The 16,074-nt window shown below is 39.0% G+C and overlaps 2 protein-coding genes across 3 annotated transcripts; both read left to right on the top strand.

The window, feature by feature from the left end:
- The first annotated feature begins 7,377 nt into the window (after positions 1 to 7,377).
- LOC111593752 (fork head domain-containing protein FD3) lies at positions 7,378 to 10,059 on the top strand. Its single transcript, XM_030225410.1, has 2 exons — positions 7,378 to 7,959; positions 8,793 to 10,059. Exons 1-2 carry the CDS (start codon positions 7,574 to 7,576, stop codon positions 9,826 to 9,828), a joined length of 1,422 nt encoding a protein of 473 aa, XP_030081270.1. The 5' UTR covers positions 7,378 to 7,573; the 3' UTR covers positions 9,829 to 10,059.
- A 2,410-nt stretch (positions 10,060 to 12,469) lies between these two features.
- LOC111593744 lies at positions 12,470 to 15,617 on the top strand. Of its 2 annotated transcripts, none has more exons than XM_023306737.2 (6): positions 12,470 to 12,977; positions 13,064 to 13,257; positions 13,401 to 13,563; positions 14,827 to 14,935; positions 14,988 to 15,169; positions 15,289 to 15,617. In XM_023306737.2, exons 1-6 carry the CDS (start codon positions 12,914 to 12,916, stop codon positions 15,366 to 15,368), a joined length of 792 nt encoding a protein of 263 aa, XP_023162505.1. In that variant the 5' UTR covers positions 12,470 to 12,913; the 3' UTR covers positions 15,369 to 15,617. The 2 variants fall into 2 exon arrangements, with proteins under 2 accessions (XP_023162505.1, XP_023162506.1); XM_023306738.2 differs by having other exon boundaries at positions 14,988 to 15,179; positions 15,289 to 15,341.
- Positions 15,618 to 16,074: the final 457 nt, after the last annotated feature.

Below are 16,074 nucleotides of genomic sequence, written 5' to 3'. Positions count from 1 at the left end.
TTGGTCAATGTTGTATGTTGTCAACATTAAAACTCAATTTAAATGACAACGCATAAACAAATAATTGTCCTTTTGCGCACGGGAAGCACGGGCATAGCCGGACTCGCCGTAGCTGCTGTCGCTGCCCTAAGCCCTTGGCTCGAGTACGCCTCAAAGTTCACTCGCACGGTAGTAAGTTATTCAAATATTGAGTTTTTAACTCTCAACCACCACCACCACTGATGGCACTAGCAGCACCAAGGAGCAGCACCGCCCGCCACCCTGCAGCCAGGACGCTGGCTGTAGCATGTGCGCAGGGTCGCAGATGCAGATCCTGGTCCTTGGCCCGGGCCCATCGTTTATATCAAGTGCCGAAATAAAAGAAGTAAATTTCATTTGGCTGCCGACATCAGTCGAAGCTGCTGCTGCTGCTGCTGCTGCTGCGTCGCATCCCTTTGTTTGAGTTGCTGCTCCTAAATATATTTGATTTGTTTACCCTGCCCTGAAGCTCAAATCTTAAGCCGCATGTAAATGCGTTAAATTAAATTTCAAACGCTTGTACTCTTCACAGCAGCAGCGACAGGACAATTGAATGGCTGCGACCAGGACGAATAGATTCCATTTTATTTACTCTGCTCAAGGCAGAGTCTAAATACCTAATGCGATTATGGCACTGAAGCTTTCGATAGAGCCCAGCTGCATTTAGGCTGTATTTTAACTAATGCTGGAGTTCTCTCTCCTAACCCGGAGTCTTCTTCGATCCCTGCTTTATATTGCGCTCGATATTGTTGATTTTGGACATTGATAGCGAACGCACGTGTTCACACTTCAGAGCTCGCGGTTCGCGGCACGTGCTGCTGTTTTGTAATTTGCTCATCAATGGCGATGTCAAATATTTGCAGCACAAATTGATAATATCATCATCATTGTCAACGGGCTGCACATATTTTCTTTTCATTTCTCGGCTCGGTTCTCTGCTCTCTGCTCCCTTCACTTTGATCTAACAAATTGATTTACACTAACGATTATTTAATGAAATTCCAGCAACGCACAACATATCCGGCCGTTGTCCTGGCAGGAAGTGTGAATTACCTAACACCCGTTAAACGACGTCCGCCCGCCACGTGCCCCAGTACACGTTATTAGGTGTCTCCATAGCACTGCATAGCTCGACCAGATCCTTTGTTAACATTGTTTGCATTCAATTTTAACACTTTTTGCAGCCGTTGCATTTGAAGTGTGTAAACAAAAAGATTTTCGCTTTTTTTATATAGTTCTCTTTATATTAAAAATATATAATAATATATTAATTTCATTTTAAACATTCAACTATCATTTTTATACAATTTAAGCTTTTATTAAAAATTTAACAAAATTTAAAGAATATTAATATTGAAAAACAAATGAAACTGTAATTTTTTATTACAGTCTTGATTGATAAATATAAATATAAATTTCTATATATGCATTATATAATAATAAATAATAATAATGAATACACAAATAAATAAATAAAATAATAAATAGTATATAATAAATGTTAAATTATAAATAATAAATAATAAAAATAAATCTTAAACTTAATATTTGTATTCATTGTGCAAAGAGAGATGAAAGCGACATAATTAAAAAATAAACTTTCTCAATATCTATTTGCACAATGAATACAAATAATAATTTTACGATTTATTTGTATTATTTATTATTGATTGAGTATTATTATTATTAGTATTATAAGCATAATTACTAACTGCTCAGTATTTGCAGCCTCGTACCTAACAACCAGTCGGAACCTTCAAGTTGAAGTCGTTCTATGCCCTGTGCTCAGTGTTTCTCCCACTCTTTGCGTCGCAATATCTTTACTGCGAATTCAGTGACTATTTTCGAAGCATCATATATATATATATATATATATATATAAAATATCTATGCCCAGCGAAAATAGGACGTTTCCTCAGTAAACTGTTCTAGATCGGACATACTTTTTGCTGTGCATTTCCCGTACCTCTTCATTGACTTCTAGTAGGCTGTTGTCGCAAATCCTTTGAGTATTCCGCTTGCCCGCCTTTTCGTCTGTTTTATTCTTCATATTAGCATTAAAACTTACATTCACAGTCCACAGCCTGTCCATGCGAACTCAGTTCTTCTATGTGCAATTGCCCCAAGCAACTGAGCTCGATAGCTCAACTCAATAGATTTAGTTATATACGCCCAATGGACCATAATTGTTAATGGGTTGGCTTGTTGACTTTGGCTTTATTATCTCTGGCAGCAGTCAAAACAAATAGACGATTATCGGCGTCTGTTCTGTGTGCGTGCCGCAGTCAGCCAGGCAAAAGATCAGTGCCAACTATTAACAACTGGCCAAATAAGCACGCCCCACAAATTAGAGGCCAGAAATCGAAGCTGAAGACAAGACGAGCCGAGCAGTGCGAGTTGATGCCGGTTTTTATGGCATACGGACAAGTGACAATCATCCTACTTAATTGAATTCTTGGCTGCATAATAAATCAACTTAATGCGATCCAAGTGTGCCTGCGAGCATGCAAAGCAATCCAGAGCTCGAGCATGCTTACCCCATTCAGACGCGCAAATCCTTTGGCTTTTTGTAGGGCAGAGAGAGCGAGAGAGAGAGAGAGAGGAAATATGTGGTTTAGGCGGCGGCGGCAAATAAACAACAATAACACAGTGCAGTCGAACCCACCACGCCCACACATACACATACATCTGTGTGCGTGTGTGTGCGCGCCTCTCCAATCATGCCCATGCCCATCCATGGGAATGGTTGTAATTTCCACACTTGTGCTGACACATTCAAAGGGCTTTGGGTTTTATTTATGAATTGAGAAATTGACATCCTGCACGGGCGACGGCGGCGGGGGTTGGTCTTTGGCTCACGGCTCGATTTTTATTGCCGGCAAACAAGGAGGCTTAAGCGCACCAGAATCATCGTCATCAAATGAACAAATGAATGAAATGAGCCTCGAAACAGCGCCAGGCACTTGCCGCTGCATGTTGCCGCCCCTTCGATCCTGCCTGAAAAGCGAATAAATCGAGCGTAAAATATTTCAGCTCGGACTCCTTTGTTATACTTTGCCACTTGTTTGTGCCGTGCAGGCAGGTTGAAGCGATTTGTTTTGCCCAGAGCTGAGCTGAGTTGAGCCGAGCCGAGCACAGACCCGGGCCAGCTTTGCCCGCGCTTGCGGTTGAGATTGAGGTCCTGGCTGCTGTTGCTGCAGTTGTGCAATTTGCTCGCTGCTCGCTGCTCGCTGCTCGTATGCTGCCTGCTGTGATTTTTCCCATTGAGGGTTGATTCCTGATGCTTGTCCATCAAATTGAGCGTCACTCAAGTATTCAAGTGTGTGTTGCTGTTTTTTATCCTGCAGATACTTCAAAGATTTAATAATGACATAAGAAGAGCTGCCATTAAACCTGCCCAGCCGCAGCAGCCATTGAATTGTGTGTGTTTGCCTTTGCGATTCCGTGCCGCAGACAGGTGCAGCAGGTATCAATGGCTGAGGCAAAGCACTCCACTCACACAAATTAGTGGAGCCCAAGCAAAACCTCGTTTCATTGTCTCATATTGTGTCCTGCGCTCTGCGTCCTGTCAAAGCAATTCGAGTGTCAAATCTTTTATTTGCCTTTTGCAGATTTCGCAATAAAAATTGTGTGTGCGCCCATCCACGTCTATATATATATACGTATCCTTGGCACATCCTTTTGGGCGGCCTGTTTGTTTGCTAGCAATAAATTTGCTGACAAAAGAAGGATTATTGCTGGCTCATACCGCTGTCCCCTGCTCCCTGCCCCTGCCCCTGCCCGTGGCTGGTTCCTGTCAGCGTGCATTCTTCGGCGTTATTGTTTGCGCATAAGTTAATTGTTCCCCTTCAAAGCTTAAACGCATCGCATCCTTACGCTCAACTTGAGCACGCCCCGTACCCGGCCCAAGCCCATGCTGCGCTTAAGCGATGATTAACCGTGGATTGACAGGGGCTGCCGCAGCGGATTCGGCATGGATATGGGTCGGCATACTTAGCCCAAGCCCGGGCTGCCATCGCAAACTCTAAGGCAGAGTCGCTATGGCTACACTCGAAGTGTGGATCAAGCACTTACTCAACTGGAAATAGACTATGGGCAAATCCCTAACTAGTTACACTAATCACTGACTATCCTTAAATATTTATGTCTGTGTTGTTTATGTCAGCGAGTGGAAAGAAGTGAGTTTAGCCTAAGGCTTATATATATTTTCTTTAGTATATCATATCAAACTATCTAATAGATAAATAGTTAAACTAATGTGGCTTGAGTTGCTTGAGAATCCCAAGTTTGCCTAAGGAATACTATATTATTGGCTTAATGAATATATTGATATACAAATTATGTTTAATAATTAAATTTAGATTAAGCTGAAGTAATTATTACCATCCAGAATATTTGTCTCTGAATCTGAGTATTTCTCGCCATACACTTATTATTTTAAACTATATATAATATTTATATATATATATATATACATATATATATATATTTATATATTTTATTTTTATTCCAGTTCAGAGTCAGCTTAGCAGTTGCGAGTTTTGAAGCTTTGATCCTTGATCCATTGTACAGACAATTTTATATCTTATATCTAATATTATTATATATCTATATATTATTATTATTATTATTATATATATATATATATTTATTATATATATATATATATATATATATATATATATATATATATATATATATATATATATATATATATATATATATATATTATATATCGCATATAGTTTTCCATTGCGTTCTTTCCCCATTCTATTTATTTATCAATTTGTGTCAAATGGCAAATTATATTAAAATAGTCTCTTCTAATGAAATACGTCCATGGGAAATATTTTTACGTATTTATACTTTTAGTGTGAATAGTTCGTTCAGCTAAGAGCTACTAATACTTACAACTACTGGTTTAATTACTTAAGCATAATATTTATTGTAATTAATTGTGGCAAGTTTTAAGTCTTTCATTTCTTGTGCTCCATGCGCAATCTTCCCCTTTTCCTTCCTTCTCTTGCTCTCTATATGTCTCTCTCTCTACACCTCTCGCTCTGTCCCTATCCCTCTCGCTCTATCAAGAACTATTTTATTTTTTTCATATTAAGTTACAAATAATATTCAGAATATGATTAATGAATAAAATATTTCGTTCCCGATAGATGAATAAAAATTCCTGAATATAAAAAAAGTTATACATATATATATATATAGAGAAATCAGGAATATATAAACTTATGATTTTGTGTTCAGTTCAGAAGGAAATCATAAAAATATATTGTGCCTATAAAATAAAAATTTTACTTTTTTTTCATAGCAATTACGATATATTTCATCAGTTTCCTCATCAGTTTTAATTGACTTTTCCAAATAAAATGGAAATCTGATTTTTCTCAGATTCATTTATAGCGCGCGCATTCCTTGAATTCCGTTTAGTCATCGCATTGGCTTTAGAAAATCACATTTATAATAATTGCCATTAAGGATGCATCGAAATCAATGGCTTTCGAAAACGCTCGTTTATTACTTCTTTTGGAATTGAAGCGCTCCGTTTGCTTGGATGTCCATCTGAGCTCGTAAAAAGACAAAGGAAATCCGCAATAAATTTACCACAAATAAAATTGCACAACCAGAAGCAGCGCCACAGCCAGAGCCCCAAACCCCCAATAAAACCGAATACATATAGATATAGAGATATATATATAGAGGGTGGGCGTTACCACGCCCACAATGTTGACTAGAAATCAGTGATTTGTAAGTGTAGCCAAGTGATTTTTGTATAGCGATGATTGGAATGGGCTCCGGCTGGGATAAGCAACGAAAATAGAATAATGAAAATCATGCAAGGAGAAAGAAACGATATCAATATTGTCCTGCCAAGGGAGCTTCTATATATATATATGTGTGTGTGTGTGTGAGTGTGAGTGTGTGTGCTAGCAACTTCCGCAAAACTGAAAACTAATTTGAACGAAGTACAACAAATAAAACTGACTACTGAATGTTTAATTTGAAAAGGGAAGAAAGCGAACGACAACAGCAACAATAATGTCTAACAACTAGAGAACAAAAACAGCGAAAATGAAAAAGAGAAATAATACACACACACACACACACACACAGGCACACGCATACAGCCATACACACAATAGACATACATATGTATACCAAATATCCCCCCAATTGTGTTAAGGATGTTGCAAAAATGGCGCATTGGCTGTGAGAGAGAGAGAGAGAGTGAGAGGGAGAGGCAGAGGCGAAGGCAGAGTGAGGGAGTTAGCTAGGTGCTGTGGGCAGAGTAGGTAGCGGAACGAACTGAACTGAGCTGAAACGAGAACGAGAACGAGAATGCCCGACATACGGTTAGAAAAACATTCGCACATAAAAATGCTAACATTTGAACGAGAGCGCATACTAGCACAGCACACACACACACACACACACACACACAGCATAGCTCACTTTGTGTGCCTGTGTGTGTGTGTGTGTGCGTGCGGCTGACATAATGAAACATTATTAAGAGCCACGACGTCAACGCAGCAAAAGGTATCTAAATTTGAGAAAATGTTGCCCGCCAGCCCTGCGGCTGCTCGGAGCAGGGGGGATTGGGGGCGTTAGCGCGCCAAGAGTTTTGGCTTCTGCAGTCGCTGGCGTCGACGTCGCCTGCCAATTTGCGTCCGCGCCCGCGTTACACAATAGATGGAGAGGAAAACACAAATATCACATTTACAGCGAGCAGCACTCCACCATTTTATGTTATTACGTTGTCTCTGTGTGCGTGTGTGTGTGTGTGTGCGAGAGTGCGACGAGCGGCTGCTGCTGCCCCTTGCCCAGCCCCTGTCTCGTGATTGGGGGTGCACTTGGTCGTAGATTGGTTTACAATCTCAGTCATCCCCTGCTGAGAGCAGAGACGCAAAAGACTAGCTCCATCTCTTTCTGGCATAAACGGGGATGCTGATGCGCTGACGCTGACGTCGGCAGCGCTGCGCGACAACGACAACGGCAACGACAACGACAACGACGACGTCGACAGTAGAATCACAGTTATTCGAGATACGAAAACATAGCAGCGCCGACAAAAGCTCATGGAAGCGAGAGCGGCAGCGGTTTTGATAAATAAATGTTTGAGTTATGTAGAAAAACATTTCGGGCGAGAAGATTTTCGTTTTCGTTGCGATTCAGTTAACATTTGGCAAAAGGATTCCGCCTAAAACAGACAAGCCGACGGATGACGCATCAGAGCCAAGCCACAAGCTCGTAAGATCTAAGCAGTGTTCCACGTAGTTCAATAAAAACGGAAGCGGTAACGGTAAACGGTTAACGGTAAACGGCAACGGAATCGGAAATAACATTGCAAACTTGAAATTAGTGTTGAAAATATTGAAAAAAAATCGAGTGAAAAGCAAAAGCAAAAGAAGAAAGAATAAAACATAAATCAGTTCCTGAAAAATAGTCAAACAAGTGTTACGTCCTCTTCATAAGTTAAGCATTTGATTAGCATATAGACAGATCCTTACGATTAGAATAGTTAAGCGCTAAAGCAACAATAACAATGCACACCAGCACAGATCCTATGCACGCCCTGCACGACTGCTCCTCCCAGTCGCCGCCACTGCACAAGGTACAGCGCGGCGGCGGCCTCACATCCTCGCGAGCCTCCATTGCCGCCGCCGCCGCCGCTGCGGATGAAATGTCCCTGATCTGCGACGACAGCGACTTTGAGTCAACGGCCGCCGGCGGCAGCAGCAGCGGCGGCGGCGGCGGCGGCGGTGATAATAACAACGGCAACGCCAGCGGCACTATCAACGGCAACGGCAGCACCGGCGGGCCTCTGGTGAAGCCGCCCTACTCCTACATAGCTCTGATCACCATGGCCATATTGCAGTCGCCGCACAAGAAACTCACACTCAGTGGAATATGTGATTTCATAATGTCCCGGTAAGTGGCGCAGAGTCACATCTTTAGTTATTAATTAGAATAAGTTAGATAAGACTATTAGACTCTAGTTAAGGCTAATTTCAATGGATCTTAATATAAGTTCTTATTAAATTCTAAATTATTAAACAACTATTAAAGCACAGCAGTCAATAGTGTTTTTATATACTCAAACGAACTGTTAAACTAGTTCTTCATTCGACAAGGTAACGTCAGATAGTATTAATTTATTATATAATTAGACTGGCTAATAGAAAATTATATTTCTCTTGAATTCCTATTTGTAATTTTAATGTTATACTATTTTTATATGTTTAATTTTTTTTTGGTTTTTTTATTTCAATTTAATTATATATTTATCTTTATTTTATTTCATTTATTTGTTAAAATTTAATTTGTATATAAGTTTAATGCAATTTTTATTTCATTATTTTTTAGCTTAAATTATTTTTATTTTAATTTTTATATTTATTTTATTTGAAATTTTTTCTTATGTTCTTCTTTTGATGGAATTGAATTTTTTTATTGTAATTTTTTTATTCTTTCGTAATTTTTATTTATATTAATATTAATATTAAAAAGTTTCTTAAGTGAAAAATTATTCCATAAGATCTATATGGATTTATTTTAATTCTTAAGAAATTTTTTAATAATCTAAAACTAAAAAGTATTTAAAAATATTTTCTTTTCATTCAAAGAAATTTATATACCTTAGCTCAGAGAAACTCTATTGTTGAATAGAACAAAGAACGATCTTGAAGCAAATTGTTTTTCTATAGAGTATTCTTATAGATGACATATAAGATTTTATAGTAAAAGATTTGATATCCTTGCAGTTTCCCATATTATAAGGATAAGTTTCCCGCTTGGCAGAACTCGATTCGGCACAATCTGAGCCTGAACGATTGCTTCATTAAAGTTCCACGCGAGCCGGGCAATCCGGGCAAAGGCAATTTCTGGACACTGGATCCGCTGGCCGAGGACATGTTCGACAATGGCAGCTTCCTGCGCCGACGGAAGCGCTACAAGCGGGCGCCGGCCATGCAGCGTTTCTCGTTTCCGGCCGTCTTCGGCACCTTGTCGCCGTTCTGGATACGGAAGCCGGTGCCGCTGGTGCCGGTGCACTTCAATGTGCCCAACTTCAATGGGAGTCGCGACTTCGATGTGATGCACACGCCCAGCGATGTGTTCGACACGGCGCTGCGCGTCGACAAGAAATTCAACTTCTTTGCCAATGCCGAGGCTTCGTTCTATCAGAACAACAACGACAAGTTCGACCGGCTGTCGTTCATCAATCGCCGCATGGATGCAGTCGACGCACTGCCGCACAGCAGCAGCACCGGCGGCGATGCCAGCAGAGCCAACAAGTACAAAAATCCATATGCGTTCGATGTGTCCGCAGCTGCGGCCGGCCTCGGCGCAGCCGACTACGCGGACCGAGGCAGCAACTATACCGATCTCAATGTGTACAACGATGATGTGGATGCCGACGATACCTCGTGCGACAAGATCGACGTGGAGAGCGCCAACGAGCACGAGCAGGACTCGCACATATCGGACTCCGTCGACTCGGTGTGCACGAATCCAACACGATTAGAGGTCGCCTCAGAGGCCACCACACGCGACCCCGATCCCGAGCCGGAACGCAACTCGCCCTATGCGCTGCTCTTCGAGCAGACCGAGGCGTCCAACAGCTCACTCGCGATAACGTCCAGTCCCAAGACGCCCGCCAGGTCACTGACCAGATCCACTCTACTACACATCGACACGGAGCCCGCCAACCTGAGATGCGCCAGGCAGACAATAGCCAAAGACTTTCGCATAGAGACGCTGATTGGACACGGGCACAGCGATGGGGCGGCCAGTGATTAGAGAACTGAGATGGGATCTCCCTCTCCCTCTGTCTCTCTCTCCCTCTGTCTCACGCTCTCTGCATATGCTTGGGCATATTTTAACACTTCTGTACGTTGTAAACTTTAGCTGTAGTAGAACACGGACCCATTGACGTATCCCCAGCTCCGACAGCATCCCGTTTAGCACCCACGCATCTCCCAGTTACCTTTCTGCCAATGCACGAACATTTTAATGCGACCAAAGAAACGCGCCAGCTGCGAGTCCACATCAATTGTATAAAATATATAGAAGACGCACATAAATAAATATTTATGCCCGATTGTAAGCAGAATATACATATATAAAGAAATTACATATTTATAGCATACTTTTAAACGATTGCATATGGCATACGCGTGCACCTGTATGTGTGTGCGTCTACTACTACTGCATATGTAGATGCACGTCTGTCTCTCTATCTATGTGTGTGTGTTTGTGTGTATTTACATGCATGTATGCATATAGTGTATGTCGATGCGCCCAGCACATGCAAACACTATTAACTATAGACGTAGTCACTAAGAGATTTGCTGATGTTATTGAAAATTTAATAAAAACTATAATTAGAAGATGAGCATCCCTTGAATAATGCATACAAAACGTAAGTAGGACTGAGCAGGTGAGTTCGTGGGATAAGCTATTAAGAATTTGGAATAATATGGAATATATTCTATATGATTTACTATATTATATACTTATATATATTTTATATATTTATATTTTATATTTATATATTATTTATTAACTTTACTATATTATACTATTTACTATATTATTTATTTACTATATTATATACTTATATATATTTTATATATTTATATTTTATATTTATATATTATATATTAAATATTGCTTAGTTACATATTTCTGTTTTTAATGCAAAATTAGATTATATTTCTTATAATATTTTTTATTATTATATATAATATTTTATATTTATTTGTATTCTTTTTTAATTTATATAATATTTTCAAATTGTTTTTTATTATTATTTTATTATTTATTTATTGTATATACTATTTTGTATGTATTATTTTTATTATAATTTTTAATTATTTATTAATTTATTTAATACTTTATTTTTTATTTTTATTTGCTTACAATTTTACGCCTACAGCACGCTTAACTTAGATTAGTTTTTTGTTAATCTAATTGGAAATTTTACTTAGATTTATTAGCTAAGCTCTTCTATACAAATGTACAGTTGTGTTCATGAAAGTAGTAGCGGTGCTCCACACAAAACAGAAGCCAAATGAAATGGTATTATTTCTGTAGCAAAATTAAAATATGCCAATAGAATGCAAAGAAGACAGCTACGAAAAATACAGAATTCATATGATTTTGGCCATTTTATAGAAACGCATTGAATATTGGTTGTACATAGAAATAGTAGTGCTGAGTGTAAGCAGCTGAAAATTGAATGTCAAAAGAAACTAATTTTCCTGGCCTTCAAGTCACTTATTTCTATTCATCATAAAGATGACTTGGCAGCTAGAAACAATCTGTAATTATTTTATTATGTGTGCTACAGTTTCTTCATTAAGTTGGCAAATAAAATATCTATAAGATTTAAAGAATATTTAAATGATATATTTGCTGTTGAGCTTAAGATGGACTTTGAGCTACTTTTTAGTCCAACAAGTATATAGTTTTTGATTTCATTTATGTTAAGATAATATTTTTATTTAATTTAAGCTTAATTTCTTTCAGCATAGTATTTTATTTTATTTTACTAAAAGGCAGAAATAAAACTAACAAAATCAAATTTTCTTATCATTTCAATAAATTTCAGTTTATTTTATTTTTACAAATTATTTAGAAATTTTTATAATGATTATTATGCTTTACTATCAAGATGGCAATTTAAGAGTTAACATAAAAATAAAGATATTTGGCATTAACTATAATTTACTTTATTGACACGCTTAAAAATGTTAATGACCCCCAAAAGTAGGCAACACTTTTTCATAGTAAAGTTGTCTAATTGAAGAAAGTTGGAGTCTTAATTGAAGAAACAATTAACTGCCAACTGTATGGCTTGACACTTGCAACAAGTTCAATGCAAACACAACTCTCTCTCGCGCTCTCTCTCTTCCATACTCTCTCGATTGTCTGATAACTTTTTGCCAACTGTCAAACCGGAATTTCAGCTGTCAAAAGGCTGGAGCATGCGCCGTTGCAATGGCGCTCAGCTGTTCGTGAGGCTCGTGCAGGACGAAGAGTGAAACAGGGACGACGCGCGTTGAGTATGCGTCAGTGGAGGAAAGCTTTGCGGCTCTTGGCGAAAGCTCTGCGCGGACAGTGCTCTGAAGTATTTGTAGCGTGGTATTCCAGTGTTAAAACATTAAAAGCTAGGCTGGAAAAAGGACAACAGTTAAATAGAAGATACCAACACTATTGGTATCCAGCGGTACGGAGCTGCAAACTCCATTTGGCATAATTCCCCACACACTCACACACACACGCACACACAGGCACACACAGCAAAAAGTCGATTTTTCACCAACATAAAGTTGTATATGTGCAAAACTTTCGAATCGCTGGATATAGTCGCTGCAAACGCGAATTAATTTAGCTAAAAAAACTGCCATAAATACGCATAGGAATACATATATTAAGAATGTGTGTGATATAGAAGTGTAAAGCATTTAACTTTTCATACCAAAATGCTGAGCTCATCATAGAGCGTAGAAAAGTTCTGCCAGCAGCAGCAGCAGCAGCGAAAGGAGCCTTTGCCCCCCCCCACCAAACTGCGCCCGTGTCGAGTGTTGGCCTGTTGTTTGTGATGTTATGTTTATGGTAATGAGAAAGGTGATAATTTGTGTGACCAAGCGCCTTAAAGGCTGTTGAGCAATGCGCAGCGGCCGGAGGCAGACGACAACAGCCTTACCCTAAGCCAGAGCCAAAATTCAAATAGGAATTGCGACCGCAGGCAGCAGCAGCAGCAGCTGAAAGCACTTTACGTCCGGGTTAAGATAACGTTAAGCAAAAGCTACGGCTGCACAACGACAACAACAACGACGAGGACGACGACCAGGACCAGGTCGACGACTAGAAAGCGCACATGGCGAGCTGGAGCTGGAGCATCTTGTGCGCAACGCTGTTGGCCGGCCTCACGTTACTCACGGGTAAGTCGGGGCGTACAGACAGTGGTGGAGAGACGGACAGTGCGAGAGGGAGAGGCAGCTTATTCTAATCCTAATCCTATATATAGTGACCCATACGGTGCGCATTACCAATCTCCGGGTGCCGCACACTTACACACTCGAACGTGATAATGAGCCCGATCCTTTGGTGTTGGACTGCGAGTACGAGATGGGGCCAAGGGAGAAGGGCTTTGTGCTCAAGTGGCTGTTCAATAATCACTCCATCTATCAATGGATACCATCCGTAAAGGGTTTTGCCATGGTGAGTCATCGTCACCCCATTTCAGCTCAAAACGTCAAATACAAAGGGCGAAGACGAGAGAAAAAACAAAAAATTAATTAACATAAAATTTGCTTTCTTCTTGTTCTTCTCACATTTGTTGTCGTTGTTGTTGGGATTTGTAGGGCTTCATGAAGGCAAAGATAGACACCAAAATATTCACCATGGAGGGCAGTCCCGGTGTTATATCGATAAAGAATCCCGACTGGAACATGACGGGGGAATACACCTGTGCCGTGCAAACCTTTGAGTCCACGGATAAGCGAAGTGCCCGCTTACAAATAATCGGTATGTGAATGTGACTGCGACTGCCACTGTGGATGGGTTTGCAATTTACATATGTGTATATAAAGCTATTGTTTCCCTTCGGTTATCCCAATACACTATGAAGCGTACGGCTATATTGATGTGTGCTTCAGGATGAATCAATTTGTTGAGTAGGCCACGTTTTGTTAGGCATAGAGCGAGAGCTTAGTGCAGTTGCAGTTCTGATTAGAATTGTATTTATAGGAAGTGGGTGATATTATAGCAAAGCTAATTGTATGTTTGCTAATTTTCTTATTGGAATGTATATGGGCACCGTGTTGAGCTCTTGCTGTGTATTTGTTATTGGAATTAATCTTATAGGAATTTTAAATAGGTTTATGAATTCTTATTGAAATGCTATTGTGAGTAGCATATTGAATTAATTGGTTTTTATAGGAAATCAAATACGTGCACATATATGGTAGCTTATATTTCCAATTGGACGTGCTGCTATAAGAAATATATTTAGCTCTTGAGTGTGTATTTGTTATTGAAATTGGTTTAATAGGAAACTATTATGCATATATATGAATATACATATATATCAGATTTGTATGAGTTGGAGCTTAAGCTATATATCTTTAATTATTTGAATATATAATTCCATTTATTATTAAAATACATTAAATAAAAAAAAAATGTATACATAAATATATGTTATTTTAGAATATTATGAAGTTAAAAAGTTAGCTTTGATAATTTTCCTGATTGAAGTATAATATATAGATATATATAGATAAACTATTATGAAAGTTAACAAATTTTTAATTTCTGTAATTTGATGAATTCAATATATGCCAAAATATCTTAAATCCTCTTCAAGCTGAACATCATTGAGCATCTATAGAGTACCGCAAAAGTCGGCTCTATTGAGCTCTATTTTACTCACCTGTTTATGGCGTGAACTTGTTTGCATAGGTGTTGGCTAGGTGTGTTGCCACATGTGGGTGTGCGACTGTGTGTGTGTGTGTGTTTGTGGCACGTGCGACTCATATTTGCATGCGTGTCATGTGGCAGTCGCTGCGGTTATAAAGCGCCCAGCCAGCAGCCAAGCGCCGCCTCTTGTTTTTGTTTGTTTTGTTTTCTTCTTTTTTTTTGTGTTTTATATCAAAAGTTTTTTGTTGGTTTTTTTGTGTTTTTTTGTTTAGTTTGACACTTGATTAATTCTCACGGACTTTTTTCGCTACATGTCCTGTGACCAATCTACCCACGCCCCCTTTGAACACCAACTCGATTGGCGAACAGTTCCTGAGTCGGATTTCATGCTGGAGGCACGCATGGGTGGCGAGCAGACAGACGTGGACATAATGTGTGCCGTGCAGAATGTTTTCCCCCAGCCGGTGCTATCCGTCATGTAAGTAAGGATCAGCTTTCGCCAGCGATATCTAAAGTCTGTTCCTATTCAGTTTTGATACACATATACTGGACTCGGTGCTGACGCAATTGGATCAGAATCCCAGTGGCCTGTACAGCATGACAGTGCGGACGCGCATTCCTAGAGATCAACTCGAATCACCCACACCGATCACATGTGCGTTTTTCCTGCTCGGCACTAACTATACCAAGCGCAGGGAAACTATTTTCTATGGTAAGTAGAGGTAAGCTGGCAGGCAGGCGGGCCCCCCATCCACTCAAGCAGATCTTAATTAAGTTTTCCTCTCGCTCTTCCTCAACTTCATCTTCGCCTGGACGCCCATTGCCATGCAGATAAAGCCACAAATATACAACGCAAATGGACAACAGTCGCCGTAGTTATGTCGATCGCATCTTTAGCTTTAAGCAGTTAGTTTGGTAGTGTTTTTTGTAGGCTATGTACGTATTTGTTTTTATGTTCGTATAGAATGTTTAAAAAGAATTTCATTTTTAAATAGAATTTTAAAACGATAAACGTAATTTTTTGCGGTATTTTTAAAAAAGCGCTTATTTTGTAAATGCATGTAAATGTAAGAGAAACGAATGATACACACACACGCATACAGTAATACACACATATACACACACATACACTCAAATACATACAAAAGTAAGAAAGAAAACTGAACACAAAAACATACATTAAACATTCAAAAACACAGAACAAAAAACAGTAAACAAGCAGAAACAAACAAACAACAAACAAGAACAAAAACTAAAACAAATTATTGTATTCATATATTTACCATATAAATTAAAAAAAAAATATATATATAAATAGTTATGTATGATGTATAGGTCTAATTGAGTACAGAAACGCTAATAAAAAACGAAAACATTAAAAGTGCATTAAAATAAATGTGTGGTCAAATGTTTTTATAACAAGTTAAATGAATAATATAAGTTGGTAATATTTTAAAACTTTTCAAATTTATGTAAATTCTAAATAACCATTCAAATGTAACGCTTATAAGCTATTTGGTATTTTTTGGTGCATTTCGCTTGTGGCACTGTACAATGCAGCCCTGCGCAAATGGTGTCTCTTTTTTATGCAGCCCTGGCGCGCATGTTCGTACCAGC

Source organism: Drosophila hydei, unplaced genomic scaffold (assembly GCF_003285905.1).
Source record: "Drosophila hydei strain 15085-1641.00,03,60 unplaced genomic scaffold, DhydRS2 tig00008132-arrow-arrow-pilon, whole genome shotgun sequence".
NCBI classification, from domain to species: Eukaryota; Metazoa; Arthropoda; class Insecta; order Diptera; family Drosophilidae; genus Drosophila; species Drosophila hydei.
This window is presented reverse-complemented; position numbering and strand designations above follow the sequence as displayed.

Bases quoted from the DNA above. Each gene is read 5' to 3' on its own strand.
- LOC111593752 (XM_030225410.1), top strand. From the start codon at position 7,574: ATGCACACCAGCACAGATCCTATGCACGCCCTGCACGACTGCTCCTCC. The intron at 7,960-8,792 runs GTAAGTGGCGCA...ATATCCTTGCAG, and splicing joins TGTGATTTCATAATGTCCCG to TTTCCCATATTATAAGGATA.
- LOC111593744 (XM_023306737.2), top strand. From the start codon at position 12,914: ATGGCGAGCTGGAGCTGGAGCATCTTGTGCGCAACGCTGTTGGCCGGC. The intron at 12,978-13,063 runs GTAAGTCGGGGC...TCCTATATATAG, and splicing joins CGGCCTCACGTTACTCACGG to TGACCCATACGGTGCGCATT. The intron at 13,564-14,826 runs GTATGTGAATGT...ATTGGCGAACAG, and splicing joins TGCCCGCTTACAAATAATCG to TTCCTGAGTCGGATTTCATG.